Source organism: Mus caroli, unplaced genomic scaffold (genome assembly GCF_978045245.1).
Source record: "Mus caroli unplaced genomic scaffold, Mus_caroli_1 scaffold_1, whole genome shotgun sequence".
Taxonomy (NCBI): domain Eukaryota; kingdom Metazoa; phylum Chordata; class Mammalia; order Rodentia; family Muridae; genus Mus; species Mus caroli.
In genome coordinates this window covers 151,315,631-151,332,220 of record NW_028227256.1, presented here as the reverse complement: position 1 = coordinate 151,332,220, position 16,590 = coordinate 151,315,631, and the positions used below count along the sequence as shown (strand labels likewise).

At 44.4% G+C, this 16,590-nt stretch overlaps 1 protein-coding gene across 1 annotated transcript in view; it reads left to right on the top strand.

The window, feature by feature from the left end:
• The window catches only part of Rgsl1 (regulator of G protein signaling like 1), an 88,456-nt gene that overhangs the window by 19,050 nt on the left and 52,816 nt on the right, over positions 1-16,590 (top strand). The window contains exons 5-10 of the mRNA XM_029475678.1: positions 3,376-3,480; positions 4,436-4,597; positions 5,794-6,761; positions 10,033-10,095; positions 10,876-11,098; positions 15,272-15,379. Of these exons, the coding sequence (XP_029331538.1) occupies positions 3,376-3,480; positions 4,436-4,597; positions 5,794-6,761; positions 10,033-10,095; positions 10,876-11,098; positions 15,272-15,379 (1,629 nt within the window). The remainder of the gene's footprint in view (positions 1-3,375; positions 3,481-4,435; positions 4,598-5,793; positions 6,762-10,032; positions 10,096-10,875; positions 11,099-15,271; positions 15,380-16,590) is intronic.

The following is a 16,590-nucleotide window of genomic DNA, read 5'->3' as shown; positions in this document are numbered from 1 at the left end:
CGAATTAGAAAGTGCAATCTGCAAATTCATCTGGAATAACAAAAAACCTAGGATAGCAAAAACTCTTCTCAAGGATAAAAGAACCTCTGGTGGAATCACCATGCCGGACCTAAAGCTTTACTACAGAGCAATTGTGATAAAAACTGCGTGGTACTGGTATAGTGACAGACAAATAGACCAATAGAATAGAATTGAAGACCCAGATATGAACCCACACACCTACGGTCACTTGATCTTCGACAAGGGAGCTAAAACCATCCAGTGGAAGAAAGACAGCATTTTCAACAAATGGTGCTGGCACAACTGGTTGTTAACATGTAGAAGAATGCGAATATATCCATTCCTATCTCCTTGTACTAAGGTCAAGTCTAAGTGGATCAAGGAACTTCACATAAAACCAGAGACACTGAAACTTATAGAGGAGAAAGTGGGGAAAAGCCTTGAAGATATGGGCACAGGGGAAAAATTCTTGAATAGAACAGCAATGGCTTGTGCTGTAAGATTGAGAATTGACAAGTGGGACCTCATGAAACTGCAAAGCTTCTGCAAGGCAAAAGACACCGTCAATAAGTCAAAAAAACCACCAACAGATTGGGAAAGGATCTTTACCTATCCTAAATCAGATAAGGGACTAATATCCAATATATATAAAGAACTCAAGAAGGTGGACTCCAGAAAGTCAAATAACCCCATTAAAAAATGGGGCTCAGAACTGAACAAAGAATTCTCACCTGAGGAATACCGAATGGCAGAGAAGCACCTGAAAAAATGTTCAACATCCTTAATCATCAGGGAAATGCAAATCAAAACAACCCTGAGATTCCACCTCACGCCAGTCAGAATGGCTAAGATCAAAAATTCAGGTGACAGCAGATGCTGGCAAGGATGTGGAGAAAGAGGAATACTCCTCCATTGTTGGTGGGATTGCAAGCTTGTACAACCACTCTGGAAATCAGTCTGGCGGTTCCTCAGAAAATTGGACATAGTACTACCGGAGGATCCAGCAATACCTCTCCTGGGCATATATCCAGAAGATGTCCCAACCGGTAAGAAGGACACATGCTCCACTATGTTCATAGCAGCCCTATTTATAATAGCCAGAAGCTGGAAAGAACCCAGATGCCCCTCAACAGAGGAATGGATACAGAAATTATGGTACATTTACACAATGGAGTACTAGTCAGCTATTAAAAAGAATGAATTTATGAAATTCCTAGCCAAATGGATGGACCTGGAGGGTATCATCTTGAGTGAGGTAACACAATCACAAAGGAACTCATACAATATGTATTCACTGATAAGTGGATATTAGCCCAAAACTTAGGATACCCAAGATATAAGATACAATTTGCTAAACACATGAAACTCAAGAAGAATGAAGACCAAAGTGTGGACAATATGCCCCTTCTTAGAATTGGGAACAAAACACCCATGGAAGGAGTTACAGAGACAAAGTTTCGAGCTGTGATGAAAGGATGAACCATCTAGAGACTGCCATATCCAGGGATCCATTCCATAATCAGCTTCCAAACACTGACACCATTGCATACACTAGCAAGATTTTGCTGAAAGGACCCAAATATAGCTGTCTCTTGTGAGACTATGCCGGGGCCTAGCAAACACAGGAGTGAATGCTCACAGTCAGCTATTGGATGTATCACAGGGCTCCCAATGGAGAAGCTAGAGAAAGTATCCAAGGAGCTAAAGGGATCTGCAACCCTATAGTTGGAACAACATGATGAACTAACCAGTACCCCGGAGCTCTTGTCTCTAGCTGCATATGTATCGAAAGATGGCCTAGTAGGCCATCACTGGAAAGAGAGGCCCATTGGACTTGCAAACTTTATATGCCCCAATATAGGGGAATGCCAGTGCCAAAAGGATGGGAATGGGTGGGTATGGAAGTGGGGGGCGGTATGGGGGACTTTTGGGATAATATTGGAAATGTAATTGAGGAAAATATGTAATAAAAAATATTAAAAATTAAAAAAAAGAAAAGATAAAATGCTAGATACTCCATTTATATGAAGAGTTAAGAGTCAAAGATCACAATGACAGAAGTGTGTTAGTAACTGCCAGGAGCTGGAGGGACCTAGAAATGAGGAGTTATTATTTAATGGTTATAGTTTTGAATTTTACAAGAAGAAAAAACATTTAAGATGAGCAGTGGTTTTAGTCGCACATTACAAATGTATTTAATGTGACAGAGTGTACTCTCAAATAGTTAAAATAGTCATTTTTGTTACATGTATCATAATACAATCAAAATGAAATGTAATTCAGAACAAGCACATATCTGCTAAATGCCTGTTTCCCTCCAACCCCTTCCTACATACAATAATACCTCATGCTATACACCAACAGTTCTTGTCTCTGTGCAAACCCAGTACCCTTGTACCTGTTAGCAGCTTACAGACCAGTCTCCCTTTTCATCTTGGACTGCATCTCTTCTCCCAATCCTTGGTCACTCTATCCCAGCCTCACTGACTGCCTGCAGCTCATCCAGCTGGATATCTTCGCACTGCATTAGCTGTTCCTCAGCCTGGAGCACTCTCCCCAAGATAGCCACAGGTCTCTCCCCACCAACCTTCTCAAAAGCTCATGGAAATATCATCTCCAGCAAAGGCTATTCTAATGGAATCCTGTCCATCCCACTCACCTAGAATTCCCAGCATGCTTTGCTCTGCTCTACCACATTTTAGCAGTTCTTACTATCTTTATTCTTACTAAATAATGTACTCATCATATATATTTATAGTGCACCCTTTCATGGGAATCTAAACTCCTCCGGGGCAGGAATTTTTGTTTGATATCCCAACCATCTGGAATAGGGTCTGGCATTTAGTAGCCATGTGATCAATATTTGTTGAATGAAAGAACAAAATTTTTATTTAGGGTTGAATTGGAAACTTTTGACTCACTAGCCAAAGAAAGCTACATTCAGGGGCATCTGTGGCGCCAAATACTGTACCCAGCACCCTGCTATATACACAGATACCACAGATACCACTTCAATTACATTTTACAGAGAGAGGGGGGGGGAGAGAGAGAAAGAGAGAGAGAGAGGGGCAGGGATAGAAATAGGAAAGAGAGTCAAATGGATATTAAGGACAATGTCATTGTCAGGTGGGACTATAGTAGGGAGGGGGTATTTTGAGCTGCAGATTATATACATGTATGTAGCTCCTGCATATGCCCCTGACATATTACCAGATGGTCCAGTGACTAGTTTGAAAAACATCACAGTCAGTCCTCCTCACCACCCATTCATCTAACTGACTGACCTTGAATGAATGGGGCTCTGGTTGTGTGCAAGGCTAAGAGAAGGGCAAGTGAAGAATTTACACCCTCTCTCTTGTGCACTTTTCCTGGCAGCCAAGATGATGAGATGGAACAAGGCGGACCAGTGGCTTCTGCAGAAATGTATCGCTGGGGTGAGGGGGATGTGGCGGTTCTGTTCCTACCTCAAGGGCAGTGCAGGTGAGTCTCTGAAATTGTTCCCAAAATCTGAAAGCTCTCAGTATTTTAAAGGTGTCTAAATCCCAGATGGCAGTTATCTGTGTCTGGAAAATCTAGGCTATATTTCATGGTGCAGTTTGGGTGAAAACCTTGGGAAACTAGGATCCATGAGACTAGTTACAGCAAAAGCAATCCAAGTCCCTTTCATTCGTTTATATGACAGCACTTGCTAAGCATCTCTAAGTGCCAGCCACTGTGCTAGTCAGATGGAATGCAAAGATGCACCATAAGTTCCTGATTCTTAAAGTTTCCTCTATGGTAGGAGGCAGACATAGAGTCTATGGGGAGAGTGGGTTGCACTACTTCCTGATATATTGCTTCTGGTCACGTTGTCGGGGTGCCGGGAGGCTAGCAGCTGGCCCAGGGTGACACTCCAGCCCAGCACATTAGGTTTTGTCCAGGGACAGGTCCTAGTTTTAAGTATGAATCCCAGGGCCTCTTGAGGAGCAGTAAAGGAGAATTAGACAGACTACATCTTTCAGTTTACTATTTGGGTTGGCAGAGTTATTAAATAGGGAACGTGGTCTTGGCACCTTTGGGCTGTAGCCCATCTGCAGGCTGGTCAGAACTCAGGATCTAGGAAATATTCTTTTCCCCCCTCTCCTTCTTTTATTTGGCAATACACAATACCCCATTATTTATACTGTCATAATTTTCCCTAAAGCGACTTTATTTTTTTTTTTAAAGCAAAAGCAAAGAAAGACATAAAGGACCCTTTTCCCATTAAGCCCCTTCTCCCTATGCTTCCCACCCTCACACACTGGGGACTTTCTGGAGATGCAGTCCTAACTGGAAGTTGGCTAGCGATGGTTTTTGGTGCAGCAGAGCACATCTTGGGAGGAGCAGCTGCACCAAGATATCATCCAAAGGGGCGAGACGAACGTGCAGCTCTCCATCTCTCCTGTCCGACCTGTAGGTGAAGAATTGCTGGATTTCTGGATCCTTGCTGAGAAGATTCTGAGCATAGATGAGACAGACAAGTATTTGAAAGACTACTACCTCTCCCTCCTGCTCGTGCTCAAGGCCACCCACCTGCAGGAAGGCTCCAGAGTGGTGACTCTCTGCAACATGGACATCAGTAAGAACTGTAAAGCATGTGTGAGATGGAATTCTTGTGGGATGTGACCAACAACTCCATCCGGTAGCTGGTAACGCCCATCTTTTGCTTTCCACGATGTTACCTTCTCCATCAGCATGCTGTCAGAGTTGCTAGTGGAAATCATCGCCTATAAAACAGAGAGGGATTGAAGGACACCAGCCATGTTTAGGATGGGGCTTATGTTTTCCCGGGAGACGTTTGGCCAGTGCAGGTTGCCTGGAAGGGGAGAATAAGAAGTGGGATGAGATAGCTGGGGAATTACCATATCTTCTGAGTCTGCATAGCTTTGTTACGTTTTTATGTTAAATGAGAGTCTCTCGGGCAAACAGCTGATGGGCCCAAGGCAATACTTGTGACCTTTGCATGCAAAGAATGTCTTTAATTTTGAAAGAGTTCCACAGAAATTATTTGTGGTTTCACAGAGCTTAAAATAGTTTGGTCTATCTATCTGAGACAGTGTCTAAATTCTTTCTCTACACTACCGGGTTCATTCTTGTTAGTGTGATTGAAAAGTGAAGAGGCACTTTCAACCCAATACCACTGTGTTCCAGAAGATACGCGATTTGAGCTATTCTTCTCATTCCTAACAATAATTAGGAATTGATGACATCATCTGGGTGTGGGTGCATGTGCCTGTAATCTCAGCACTTCAGAGGTAGAGTTACAAGGTTTAGGAATTTAAGGGCATCTTGGCTACTTAGTAAGAGTAGCCCAGGTTATATGAGACCCTTTAAAAAACTAATGAGATTAAATCCAGGGCTAGCAATGGTTGGCTTTTATTTGAAGGATTTGACTCCTTGGAATTATCCATTACAAATGCTTTGGTTATTGTTTAGACTCAGAGTCCCATTCACTTATGTATAGTCTCATTTTTATCACATTTTCTTGTATCTTTTGCTTTTTGTTTACAATACATTCTAAAATGTGTCCAAGGAATTCCACAAAATGTGTTGTCTCTACGGGGGAAGAAAACAGGAATGAGAGAAAAGCAGCTAGTGTGTACTAAGTAGACATCAAAGACCTGCCACTGTGTTCCCTCTGCTCCTATCCCCAGGATTTCACCCAGAAGTAGCAACAGCTCTGCACAAAGACATCCAGAAAACCTCCCAACCCCATCTCACCATCATGGCCTTCACTACTACATCCTCACCCTTTATCTCTCTCTATTCTTTCAGAGTCCCTCTTGAACCTCTCCATCTGGCATCCCAACCAGTCTACCACCAGAAGGGAGATCCTAAGCCACATGCAGAAAGTGGCTTTGTTCAAAATACAGAGCTACTGGCTTCCCAACTTTTATACCCATGCCAAGATGACAATGGCCAATGAGGAAGCATGCCATGGTCTGATGCAGGAATATGAGACTCGCCTGTACAGTGTTTGCTGTGCACATGCAGGAGGGCTCCCTCTAAATATGAGCATCAAGAAATCCCGCCGCTCCCAAAAGAAGTACTCAAGCAAGAAGGCCAAGAAAAAGTTGTGGCATTTGAATAATCCTATCTTATGGCCTCTGGAAACAGACGCTAAACCAGAAGTTTCCACTAAGCCCCAAGAAGAACTGAGTCTTCCAGAAAGGGTAGTTTTACAAAAGACTTCTCTGGGAGAAGATTCTTCAAAGGAGACAATAATCCATTCCCTGTGCAAGGACTTGCAGAACGCCAAGAAACCCATCGTGAAGAAGAAATCCAAAATCCAACTCCACATGGAGGGCTTCCTTGAGACAACGTTCACTAATCACCTGAGATCTTCCACTCCCATTATTAACCATGCTGCCCCGCTGGTTGTCAAGAAGTCTCTCAAGCGAAGCCTCTCCTTTGGGTACACTCACTGGGCCCTGTGTGCTGATGCCTGTGCAGGGAGTCCCTTCCGGTTTCACCTGAAGAAGATGAATCTGAAGGTGGAGGTCCAACTCCTGGACCTTTGGCAGGACCTGCAGCATTTCATCAGTGTTCTCATGAATAATAGACAGAATGGGAATGCACTCTTTCGTCACATGCTTGGTAATCGAATCTGTGAGCTCTACCTGAACGAACAGATCGGGCCACCCTTACCACTCAAACCTCAGACCATTCAGGGCCTGAAGAAGCTTCTGCCATCTGGGGAGGTGAACCCCTGGATCCCCAAAGCCCAGAGGGAGATCTGCAAGGTAGGCCATGTCTCAGTGAGTTAGCATCTGGCAAATTAGGTCAAGACCAATCAAAAAATGGCATCTTATCAGCTGCACTCACTTTGTTAAAGGCCCTTACCACACAAACCTTCATACACTGAGGACCTGATTAGCATTCTCAGGTAAAATGCTTTGTGATTTCTTGAAACAATCAAACTCCAAGGTAGAATGAATAGATGTGTGGTCAATATCCACCTCCCATTCTGTATCGATCCTTCTTCACGTGCAACCTTTCCAAACCACAAAGCTCAGGGTATCTTACTGAAGGAAGTCTTAAGAACTTTGCACTAGACATTGGGAAGCAGAGTTCTCTCATTCTAAGTTCATTTCTTGCCTTAGGGGTTTTAATGCTGTGAACAGACACCTTGACCAAGGCAACATTATAAGGACAATATTTAATTGATGCTGGCTTACAGGTTCAGAGGTTCCGTCCATTATCATCAAAGTGGGAGCATGGCAGCATCCAGGCAGGAATGGTGTAGGCAGAGCTGAGAGTTCTACATCTTCATCTGAAGGCTGCTAATGGAAGACTGGCTTCCGGGCAGCTAGAATGAGGGTGTTAAAGCCCACATCCACAGTGTCACACCTACTCCAACAAGGCCACACCTCCAAATAGTACAATTTCCTGGATCAGGCATATTCAAACTGTGACATTTCTGTGGCTGTAATAAAATACCTAGACAGAAGTCAGCATAGGAGGGCAATGTTTATTTGGCTTACAGTTTTAGGTTGCAGTTCTTTATTTCAGGAAAGTCAAAGCAGGGACTCAAAGCCTCACATCCACAGTCAAGAGCGAAAGACCACGAATGTACCATGCTGCCTGCTTGCTTTGGGGAACTTTATTCACTTACAGTTAGCCCAGAGGATCCTATTTCCAGAACTTATTCTTTGACCAGACCCAGAGCTCACAAACAGAGCTACTCCTGATAGCCAGCTGCTTCTTTGTTCCCTGTCTCCATATTCCAAGGCTGAAATTACAGGTCGCCTGCCACATGTCCCTGGCATTTGTGTGGGCCTTTGAGATCCAGATGCTGGTCCTCTTGATTGCAGCAGCAAGCTCTGTAACCACTGAACCATTTCCCTATCCTTCTTGTCTTAGTTAGAGTTTCAATTGCTTTGAAGAGACACCATGACCAAGGCAATTCTTATAAAGGACAACATTTAGTTGGGGCTGGCTTACAGGTTCAGAGATTCAGTTCATTATCATCATGGCAGGAAATATGGCAGCATCCAGGCAGGCATGGTGCTGGAGGACCTGAGAGTTCTACATCTTGATCTGACTGCAGCCAGGAGAAAACTAGCTCTCAGGCAGCTAGGAGGACTGTCTTTCAAAGCCCACCCCTATGGTGATACACTTCCTCCAACAAGGCCACACCTCCTAATAGTGCCACTCCCTGAGACAAGGGTATTCAAATCACCACACTCCTTTATAGAGTTCACCAGACCATTTTCAAAACCCCATTGACACCTCATTGTAAAATAATGCCCACATCACTGAGCCAGTCATTGAACCCCCTCATAGAGAGTGCAAACCATCTCTTGCCATGCCTCCATCTCCCCGAGTCTTCTTTGGAAGAGAAATATTTCAGAGATTACTGATCATCCTCACCTTTCTCCCCTCCACGCCTTTGCCTAAACGCCTCCTACTGCCTGGAATGCCTTCTTCTCAGCTTTCCTCTGGCAAACTCCTACTTACCCTGGAAGGTGCAAACTTGAGTTTACCTTTTCTTTTCTCTTCTTTTATTTTCCTCTTTCTTTTTAGAATAGAATAGAGTTTATTCAGGGCATGGGGAGGGGAGTTGAGAGAGTAGTAGAGGCAGAGAAAAGCAGAGAGAGAGAGAGAGAGAGAGAGAGAGAGAGAGGAAAAGAAGAGAAGAGAAGAGAAGAGAAGAGAAGAGAAGAGAAGAGAAGAGAAGAGAAGAGAGAGAACGAGAAAGAGAAAGAGAAAGAGAAAGAGAAAGAGAAAGAGAAAGAGAAAGAGAAAGAGAAAGAGAAAGAGAAAGAGAAGAAGAGAAGAAGAGAAGAAGAGAAGAAGAGAAGTAGAGAAGTAGAGGCCAGCCATGAGCACGTGGAGAGAGATGGGGTAGGGGAATGGGGAGGGGGAGAAGGAGGAGAGAACAGAGCAAAAGCAAGAAAGCAAGAGAGCTAAATTTTCTAGTCTTTAGAAATTCCTCTTGGGTTTCCTTGAATCAATCAGACACAACAGTTTCCTTTTCTCTCTTCCCAGAGAACTCTGTCTTCATGTCTGATACACATATACCACATGTAGCAACTGCCGCTCACCCTACTGGGAGCTGAACTCCTTGGAACAAGTCTGGGGCCAGCCATTTATACAATGCCTGGCACATGGGAGGCACATAGGAAATATTTGTCAAGTAAAGAAAGAATGTGGGTAAACAAATTCAGCTTAGGTTTGGCTTGCCCTAATGTGTGACACACACTTAAAATCAGGAGAGATCTCCAATGTGAGGTGTGAGAGCAGAATTGCTTGGGTTTTAAAGCCATTTTGAGAATCGAAGACACAGCTTTGGGAAGACACAAGCGCTCTGAGTACTTTGCCCTTTCAACACAATATATTCCCATTTTCTTTTTGTTTGTTTGTTTGTTTTTTCATTTCTTTTTTTTATTATGTATTTTCCTCAATTACATTTCCAATGCTATCCCAAAAGTCCCCCATACCCTCCCCAACCCAACTTCCCTACCCACCCATTCCCATTTTTTTTTTTTTTTGGCCCTGGTGTTCCCCTGTACTGAGGCATATAAAGTTTGCGTGTCCAATATATTCCCATTTTCTGATGCTTACGGAGGGGCTATGAAAGCTGCTATGTTTTGTTTTGTTTTGTTTTGTTTTGTTTTGTTTTGTTTTGTTTTGTTTTGTTTTGTTTTGTTTTGTTTTGTTTTATAAAAAAGAAGGACTGCCTACTGGATGCTGTGGCTGATGTTTGCCACCTCACTAGCTCTCCCACTGTGAAAAACCTCTGCAGTCTGCCCTACTGTGTGGGATGGTCATAAACTGAAAGGAAGCAGCCAGCTGAGGGCCCCATCTTTTTTTTTTTTTTTTTTTGGTTTTTCGAGACAGGGTTTCTCTGTGTAGCCTTGGCTGTCCTGGAACTCACTTTGTAGACCAGGCTGGCCTCGAACTCAGAAATCCGCCTGCCTCTGCCTCCCGAGTGCTGGGTTTAAAGGCGTGCACCACCACGCCCGGCTGAGGGCCCCATCTTATAATGTTCCCTCTGTGCTTGGACTTCAGGTGCTCAGCCCCTGGTATGATGAATTCCTGATGGAAGAGGACTACTGGTTTCTCATTTTCACAGTAGGAGGGGCTTTGAGTTGTGGAGGATTCAGGAGGGGAGGGGAAATACTTCTGCTTTAGAGGCTTAGAGAAAATGAAATTAAGACTTCTTCCTGGAGACGGCAGGAGCTGGACACAATCCCTGGTGCTCTCAAACCTATAAACCTAAAGGGCTGGGGGATTGGCTCAGAGATTTAGAGCGCTTGCTGTACTTCCAGAGGGCTCCTAACTCTGGATGCAGTTGATTCCTGCATCCATTATTGTCTCTCCTCCTACTCCCCACTCCCCTAACTCACTTTGGATGGCCCATAACTGTGTGTAACTCAGCATCGAAGTTTCCGATGCCTTCCTCTGGCCTCTGCACCCACACATGCACATGTGCACACACACACTTATAAACACACAGAGGTGGGAGGGAGAGAAATACAGTATTTTTTTTTAAAAAATGTATAAACTAGGAGGGTATAATAGGGGACTTTCAGGATAGCATTTGAAATGTAAATGAAGAAAATATCTAATAAAAAATTGAAAAAAAATGTATGAAGCTCTCAAGGAAAAAGACTCAGTACATTGAGTAGAATTCTAATTCTAAGGAAGTTATATTCATGTAGAATTCTGAGAGAAAATGAGTTGGGTTGTGGGGGTGGGGCATGGCATTTAAAGGAGCGACAGCTCTAAAGACTATCAGGCAAGGGCTGTGTGACCAAGATAACATGGAAGATTGAGTGGCCACAAATCTCTTGCTTCCAGTTGATTCCTGCATCCATTATTGTCTCTCCTCCTACTCCCCACTCCCCCCAGACTCAAACGCGCGTTGTCAAAGCCAGGTGGCATAAAAGAGAAGCCGTCAGCAGAGAAGAACACACCCTCCTTTATAAAAGACTTCAGGAATCTCTGGTGCTAAGCCAGGCCCTGGCTAGCATGCAAGAAATAGATTCTATGCAGTGGCAAAAAGTGGCTACCGAGAACCTGCGGCAGGGCGGGTCTCTCCAGGTAGAACTGACTACTCCAGTGTTCCTACAAGGTAAGGGCAGTCACTTATTTTTCTTTAAATTGTGACATTTAGGGAGCTAGAAAATATCAAACTTGTTTTATCAGCAATTATTTCTTTTGAATCAGTACTGTACACTGCAAAGGGGACATCACTTGTTCTTCAAAAAAAATCATATAAAAAAAAAAAAGCTCCAAATAACTAATAACCAAGGCTCAATGTCACCTTCCAAGGTCACCCTGGAAATGACCATCAGGATATGAACCCAGGCAACTGACTGTTATCGCTACTGGCTCTGGAAGCCAGGGCACTGAGGTTGGAACTTCTGCCTACCAAAGTATCACACCAGTTAGCACTGGACACTCCGTGCCATGCATCTGATGTGCCCTGGAGTCAGGTCCAAGCAGCCATATCTAACTTTGCCTTGGGTTTCCTTACAGAGTCCCGCCATGTGGCCATACTGCATGATCTGGAAAGTTCCACATGAACTCTCCAGAAGCAGATAAACTTCTAAACCCAAGAACTCTACACCAGTGGGGCGAGATGCTGCTTTCTGCTCCTGCTATCTGGAACATACCACTTCCCTGGCTGTCATGGTCTTATTGCCGCACCACACTGTGACTGGGCAGCTACTCCCCAGTTCACCTCGTGTTATTAGAATTAATATATGGCTGCTTCTAGACAAAGGAAAGAAACCCCACTTCCAGTGATCAGGATTTGCACTTACCGGTGGTATCTTTGAGGCATGAGTCATTCCACAGTAGGCAGTAAGGGGAAAGAATCGAATCAAAAGCTACAAGCTTTGCACATACTCTACAGTAGAAATGGATGGTATGATAAGGGGGAAAAAGGGACTAAGAGGCTTAAAACAGTGAAGCCAGAAGCACTGAGGATGAGAGACAAAGGCACTTGCAGATGGGCCTGAGATGGCTAGTGACCTGATAACGGGTAGATGGGTAGTGATGGGAGATGGACTGGCTAGCTTCCAAGTGACCTTTTCTCATTGAGAGACCCATGCTAGGCACTGTTGCTTATTACACAGTCATGCTTCCAACACACTGTTGCTAGTGGATCTGATTTCAGTGGACTAAGCTGTAAGGGTAGACGCTAAGGAATCTGCTCCCATCTCAGGAAGAGACTCTGGACCATTCTATACACAAAGAGACTACCAAGAAAGCTGTGGCTACTTCTTGGTAGCTGTGAGAACAAAGAGAACTTAGAATGTTAACAACCTTTGGACTCACCAGCCAGTAACCAATGCTCAGTAGACAGCCAGGATCAATAGCCTCTAAGGAAGCCAGAGGTCTCAGTATAATCAATAGCCAGACACCTGCAAGGTCAGAGGTAATAATTGCTCTTGCTTCAAGTTTCTGATAAACCCAGAAAATGCTTTGTTAAGACTTTCCTTGTTTGGGGCTTTGGCTTTTTTGTGAGTTCATTTCAGAACTAGCTGATCATATACCAGGATGGTATAGGGCTTTTGAGAGGGATGGGACTTGACCAAATGACCAAGATGACCTTGGCAGATGGCCAAGGTCAATAGCTGAGAAAGCCAGAGTCAGTGATGGATAAGAAAGGCTTCAATCATCCATCCCTAACTGAATGTGAGGCTATAGACTATTTGTAACTAGCTCCCTGGCTGGGGCAGGGGCATGTACATGCTTAGAGTACATGGGCCTTCCACTGGCTCAAGCCATGATAGCCCAGAGAACTAAACAATCTTAATAGGAAGTGTATCACTCTTTGTTTGGTTTCTATTATTGTCCTACAAAAGCTTTGAACAGTTTCCACCACACTTGAGGACCCCTCCCCTGTGGGTCTGTGGGTCCGAATCTGCCCCCACCGCTGGGCATGGCATCTTACTGAGGTGGAACGCAGGGAGTTTGACTGTGCTTACCCCCACGCTGCCACTGGACAGGGTGCTGACCTGTAGGGAAGCATGCAGACACTGCTCAGGGGGTGGAAACACGCAGTTTGCAATGTGGGGATACCAGAGCTGGTTCAGGGGTCCGGGCTGGCAATGAAGCCAGGGCCATGGGGGCTCTCTGATTCTTGGATATCAAGGCAGGGATGGGAGTCAAGGAAGAGCAGAGAACAGAGTCCGGGTCTCACTAGCCTGGGGCAGAGGGGGAGGGGGTGTAGAGGAGGGAAGCTTCTGCTTATCCTATTGGTGATTGTCCTTAGCTTGGCAGAGGTAAACTGGGAGCCCGGAAAGGTCTTCTACAGGAGATTTAGCTGCAGCGCTGTAGGCGAATAACTTCTGCACATCCCCCAAGGTGGTGGTAGATGAAAGATATAGTCCATGGGTCTAAACTGTTTATTGACTGTTCGTGGCTGAAAAATGGATGCATTCCTAACCGTACCCACTTCTCAGGGTGGGCCTGAGCTTAAGTACCTTTTGCAGGGAGGGATGTCTGGGAAGTGAAGCTTATTGGCTTAGCCCTCAGGGCTTCTAGGTACCTCATTAGCTTGGAGAACTCTATTCTGCACAGTGGTCACTTTTCTTTACGTGAAGAGTGTGGCACGTTTTACAGACCAGGAATCTGGCAGGGAGCAGGGAGTCGCCTAAGTCTTAGGTGTGTGCTCACCAAGTCTCTGAGTCTTAACCTGCTCTACCTTACCAAGCATCCTGGTATGGTTTTACTGTCCAACACTCCCACATACTTGAGGACCCTCTCTCACTCTTAGAAGTTCCACTCACTCTTTTTCAATGATTTTTCTTCTTTTAATAATTCTTTTTTTTTATTTATTTATTATATGTAAAGTACACTGTAGCTGTCTTCAGACACTCCAGAAGAGGGCGCCAGATCTCGTTACGGATGGTTGTCAGCCACCATGTGGTTGCTGGGATTTGAACTCTGGACCTTCGGAAGAGCAGTCGGGTGCTCTTACCCACTGAGCCATCTCACCAGCCCCCTTTTAATAATTCTTTTTTTTTTTTTAAAGATTTATTTATTTATTATATGTAAGTACACTGTAGCTGTCTTCAGACACTCCAGAAGAGGGCGCCAGATCTCGTTACAGATGGTTGTGAGCCACCATGTGGTTGCTGGGATTTGAACTCTGGACCTTTGGAAGAGCAGTCGGGTGCTCTTACCCACTGAGCCATCTCACCAGCCCTTAATAATTCTTAATAATGTCTTATTCTAGCCAGGTGGTAGTGGTGCACATCTTCAATCCCAGCACTCAGGAAGCAGAGCAGGCAGACCTTTGTGCGTTTGAGGCCAGCCTGATCTTTGGAGCAAGTTCCAGGACAGCCAGGGATACACAGAGAAACCCTATCTCAAAAAGCCTTACTCTCTTTTCCTTTTCTTCTTCTCCTTCTCCTTCTCCTTCTCCTTCTCCTTCTCCTTCTCCTTCTCCTTCTCCTTCTCCTTCTCCTTCTCCTTCTCCTTCTCCTTCTCCTTCTCCTTCTCCTTCTCCTTCTCCTTCTCCTCCTCCTCCTCCTCCTTCTCCTTCTCCTTCTCCTTCTTCCTCTTCCTCTTCCTCCTCCTCCTCTTCTTCTTCTTCTTCCTCTTCCTCTTCCTCTTCCTCTTCCTCTCCTTCTCCTTCTCCTTCTCCTCCTCCTCCTTCTCCTCTTCCTTCCCCTCCTCCTCCCCCATTCCCCCTCCTCCTTCTCAGAGTCTGTGTCTTTAGCACTCATTGGCATGAAACAATGAGCCATTAAATCAGGTTGATCTTGGATGACTGTCCAGTACCAAGCATCTTAGGTCCTTAGACCATATAAAATGGAACCATTTCCTGTCACCCTACATCACCCTGGTTTATGAGCTGCTAGTCCTGAAACTAATTCACAAAAAGTCAAAGCCCCAAACAAAGAAGGTCCTAATATTATTTGCCACATATGTAAAAAAATTAAAGCAATAGCAGAATATTTGATATTCACTTGCATCTCCTGCTTTCAAGAGACAATTGTTTCAAAGGGATCAAAAACCATTCGGATGAGTAAGTTACTTCTTATATTGAATTAACAATAGTTCCTTCAATACCATATCTCTGTACTAGCAGAGAAGGGGAAACTTAACCCAGTCTAGAGTAGAGGGGAGTCTATGTTTCCTTGGTTCTCATTTAACTTAGAAAATGTGTGTTCTTCAAACATTTTTGTCTGTTTCAAATAATATTTCAAAGGCAATATCTTCAAAGAAAGTCCTGGATATTTGACCCTAGAATGGACAATTCAACTCTGTCTCTGTTTTTCCTTCCCAGATACAAGTAAAATGTCCTTTAAGGATCTCTCCTTTAAGAATCCAAAGTTGGCCATAGAAAAAATGAGTGAAGACTACAAAATATACTGTGAAAAGGTACCTCCAACAGGCAAGTATTTCAGGCTAGAGGTAAAGCAAGTGTGTTTTCTAAATCTAAGAGTTCCCAGGCCTAAGCCAAAAGAGAAACCCCACCTTGTTTGCAAGGAGATAATACTAATGCAAATAAAAGGTAATTCTAAATCATTGAATATGACAACAGTTAAGATAACTCATTTCTTCTTTATTATCTAATAGACATTTTAAATAATGTGGCTTCATCCTCTGCCAAGTTTCCTGGAATCAGAGGTTTTTGTTGTTGTTTCCTTTTGGAGTCAGGGATTCACAGAAGAATGTTAGGGTGGATTCTTGGAGTGAGGAAAGCATCCAGGCTGTCTCAGAAGAACTCTCCAGACACCAGGGGAAACTCAGAAGTTACAATGGCCTTTTAGAGTTGTCCCTCTAAAGGGAAGGTACCTGGGCTTTTGTACTGTCATCTTGACCCAGATGAAATGTGTTTGCCTCTAGGACACGGGGTGCAGATACAACTTTCTGTTGGGTCATTCAGTTTCCCTCGGCTCAGGTACCAGAGGGAGTAGTAAACTATCAGTAGTCCATACTGCTGGGACAATAAGTGCTTTGGTCCTAAAGGGAAGATGCAAGCAGCCCCCACTATGCCCACTTGCTTCTTATAGAGAGGAGTCCATAGCTTTGGTCCTAAAGGGAAGATGCAAGCAGCCCCCACTATGCCCACTTGCTTCTTATAGAGAGGAGTCCATAGCTTTGGTCCTAAAGGGAAGATGCAAGCAGCCCCCACTATGCCCACTTGCTTCTTATAGAGAGGAGTCCATAGCTTTGGTCCTAAAGGGAAGATGCAAGCAGCCCCCACTATGCCCACTTGCTTCTTATAGAGAGTCCATAGCTTTGGTCCTAAAGGGAAGATGCAAGCAGCCCCCACTATGCCCACTTGCTTCTTATAGAGAGTCCATAGCTTTGGTCTTAAAGGGAAGATGCAAGCAGCCCCCACTATGCCCACTTGCTTCTTATAGAGAGGAGTCCATAGCTTTGGTCCTAAAGGGAAGATGCAAGCAGGCCCCACTATGCCCACTTGCTTCTTATAGAGAGTCCATAGCTTTGGTCCTAAAGGGAAGATGCAAGCAGCCCCCACTATGCCCACTTGCTTCTTATAGAGAGGAGTCCATAGCTTTGGTCCTAAAGGGAAGATGCAAGCAGCCCCCACTATGCCCACTTGCTTCTTATAGAGAGGAGTCCATAGCTTTGGTC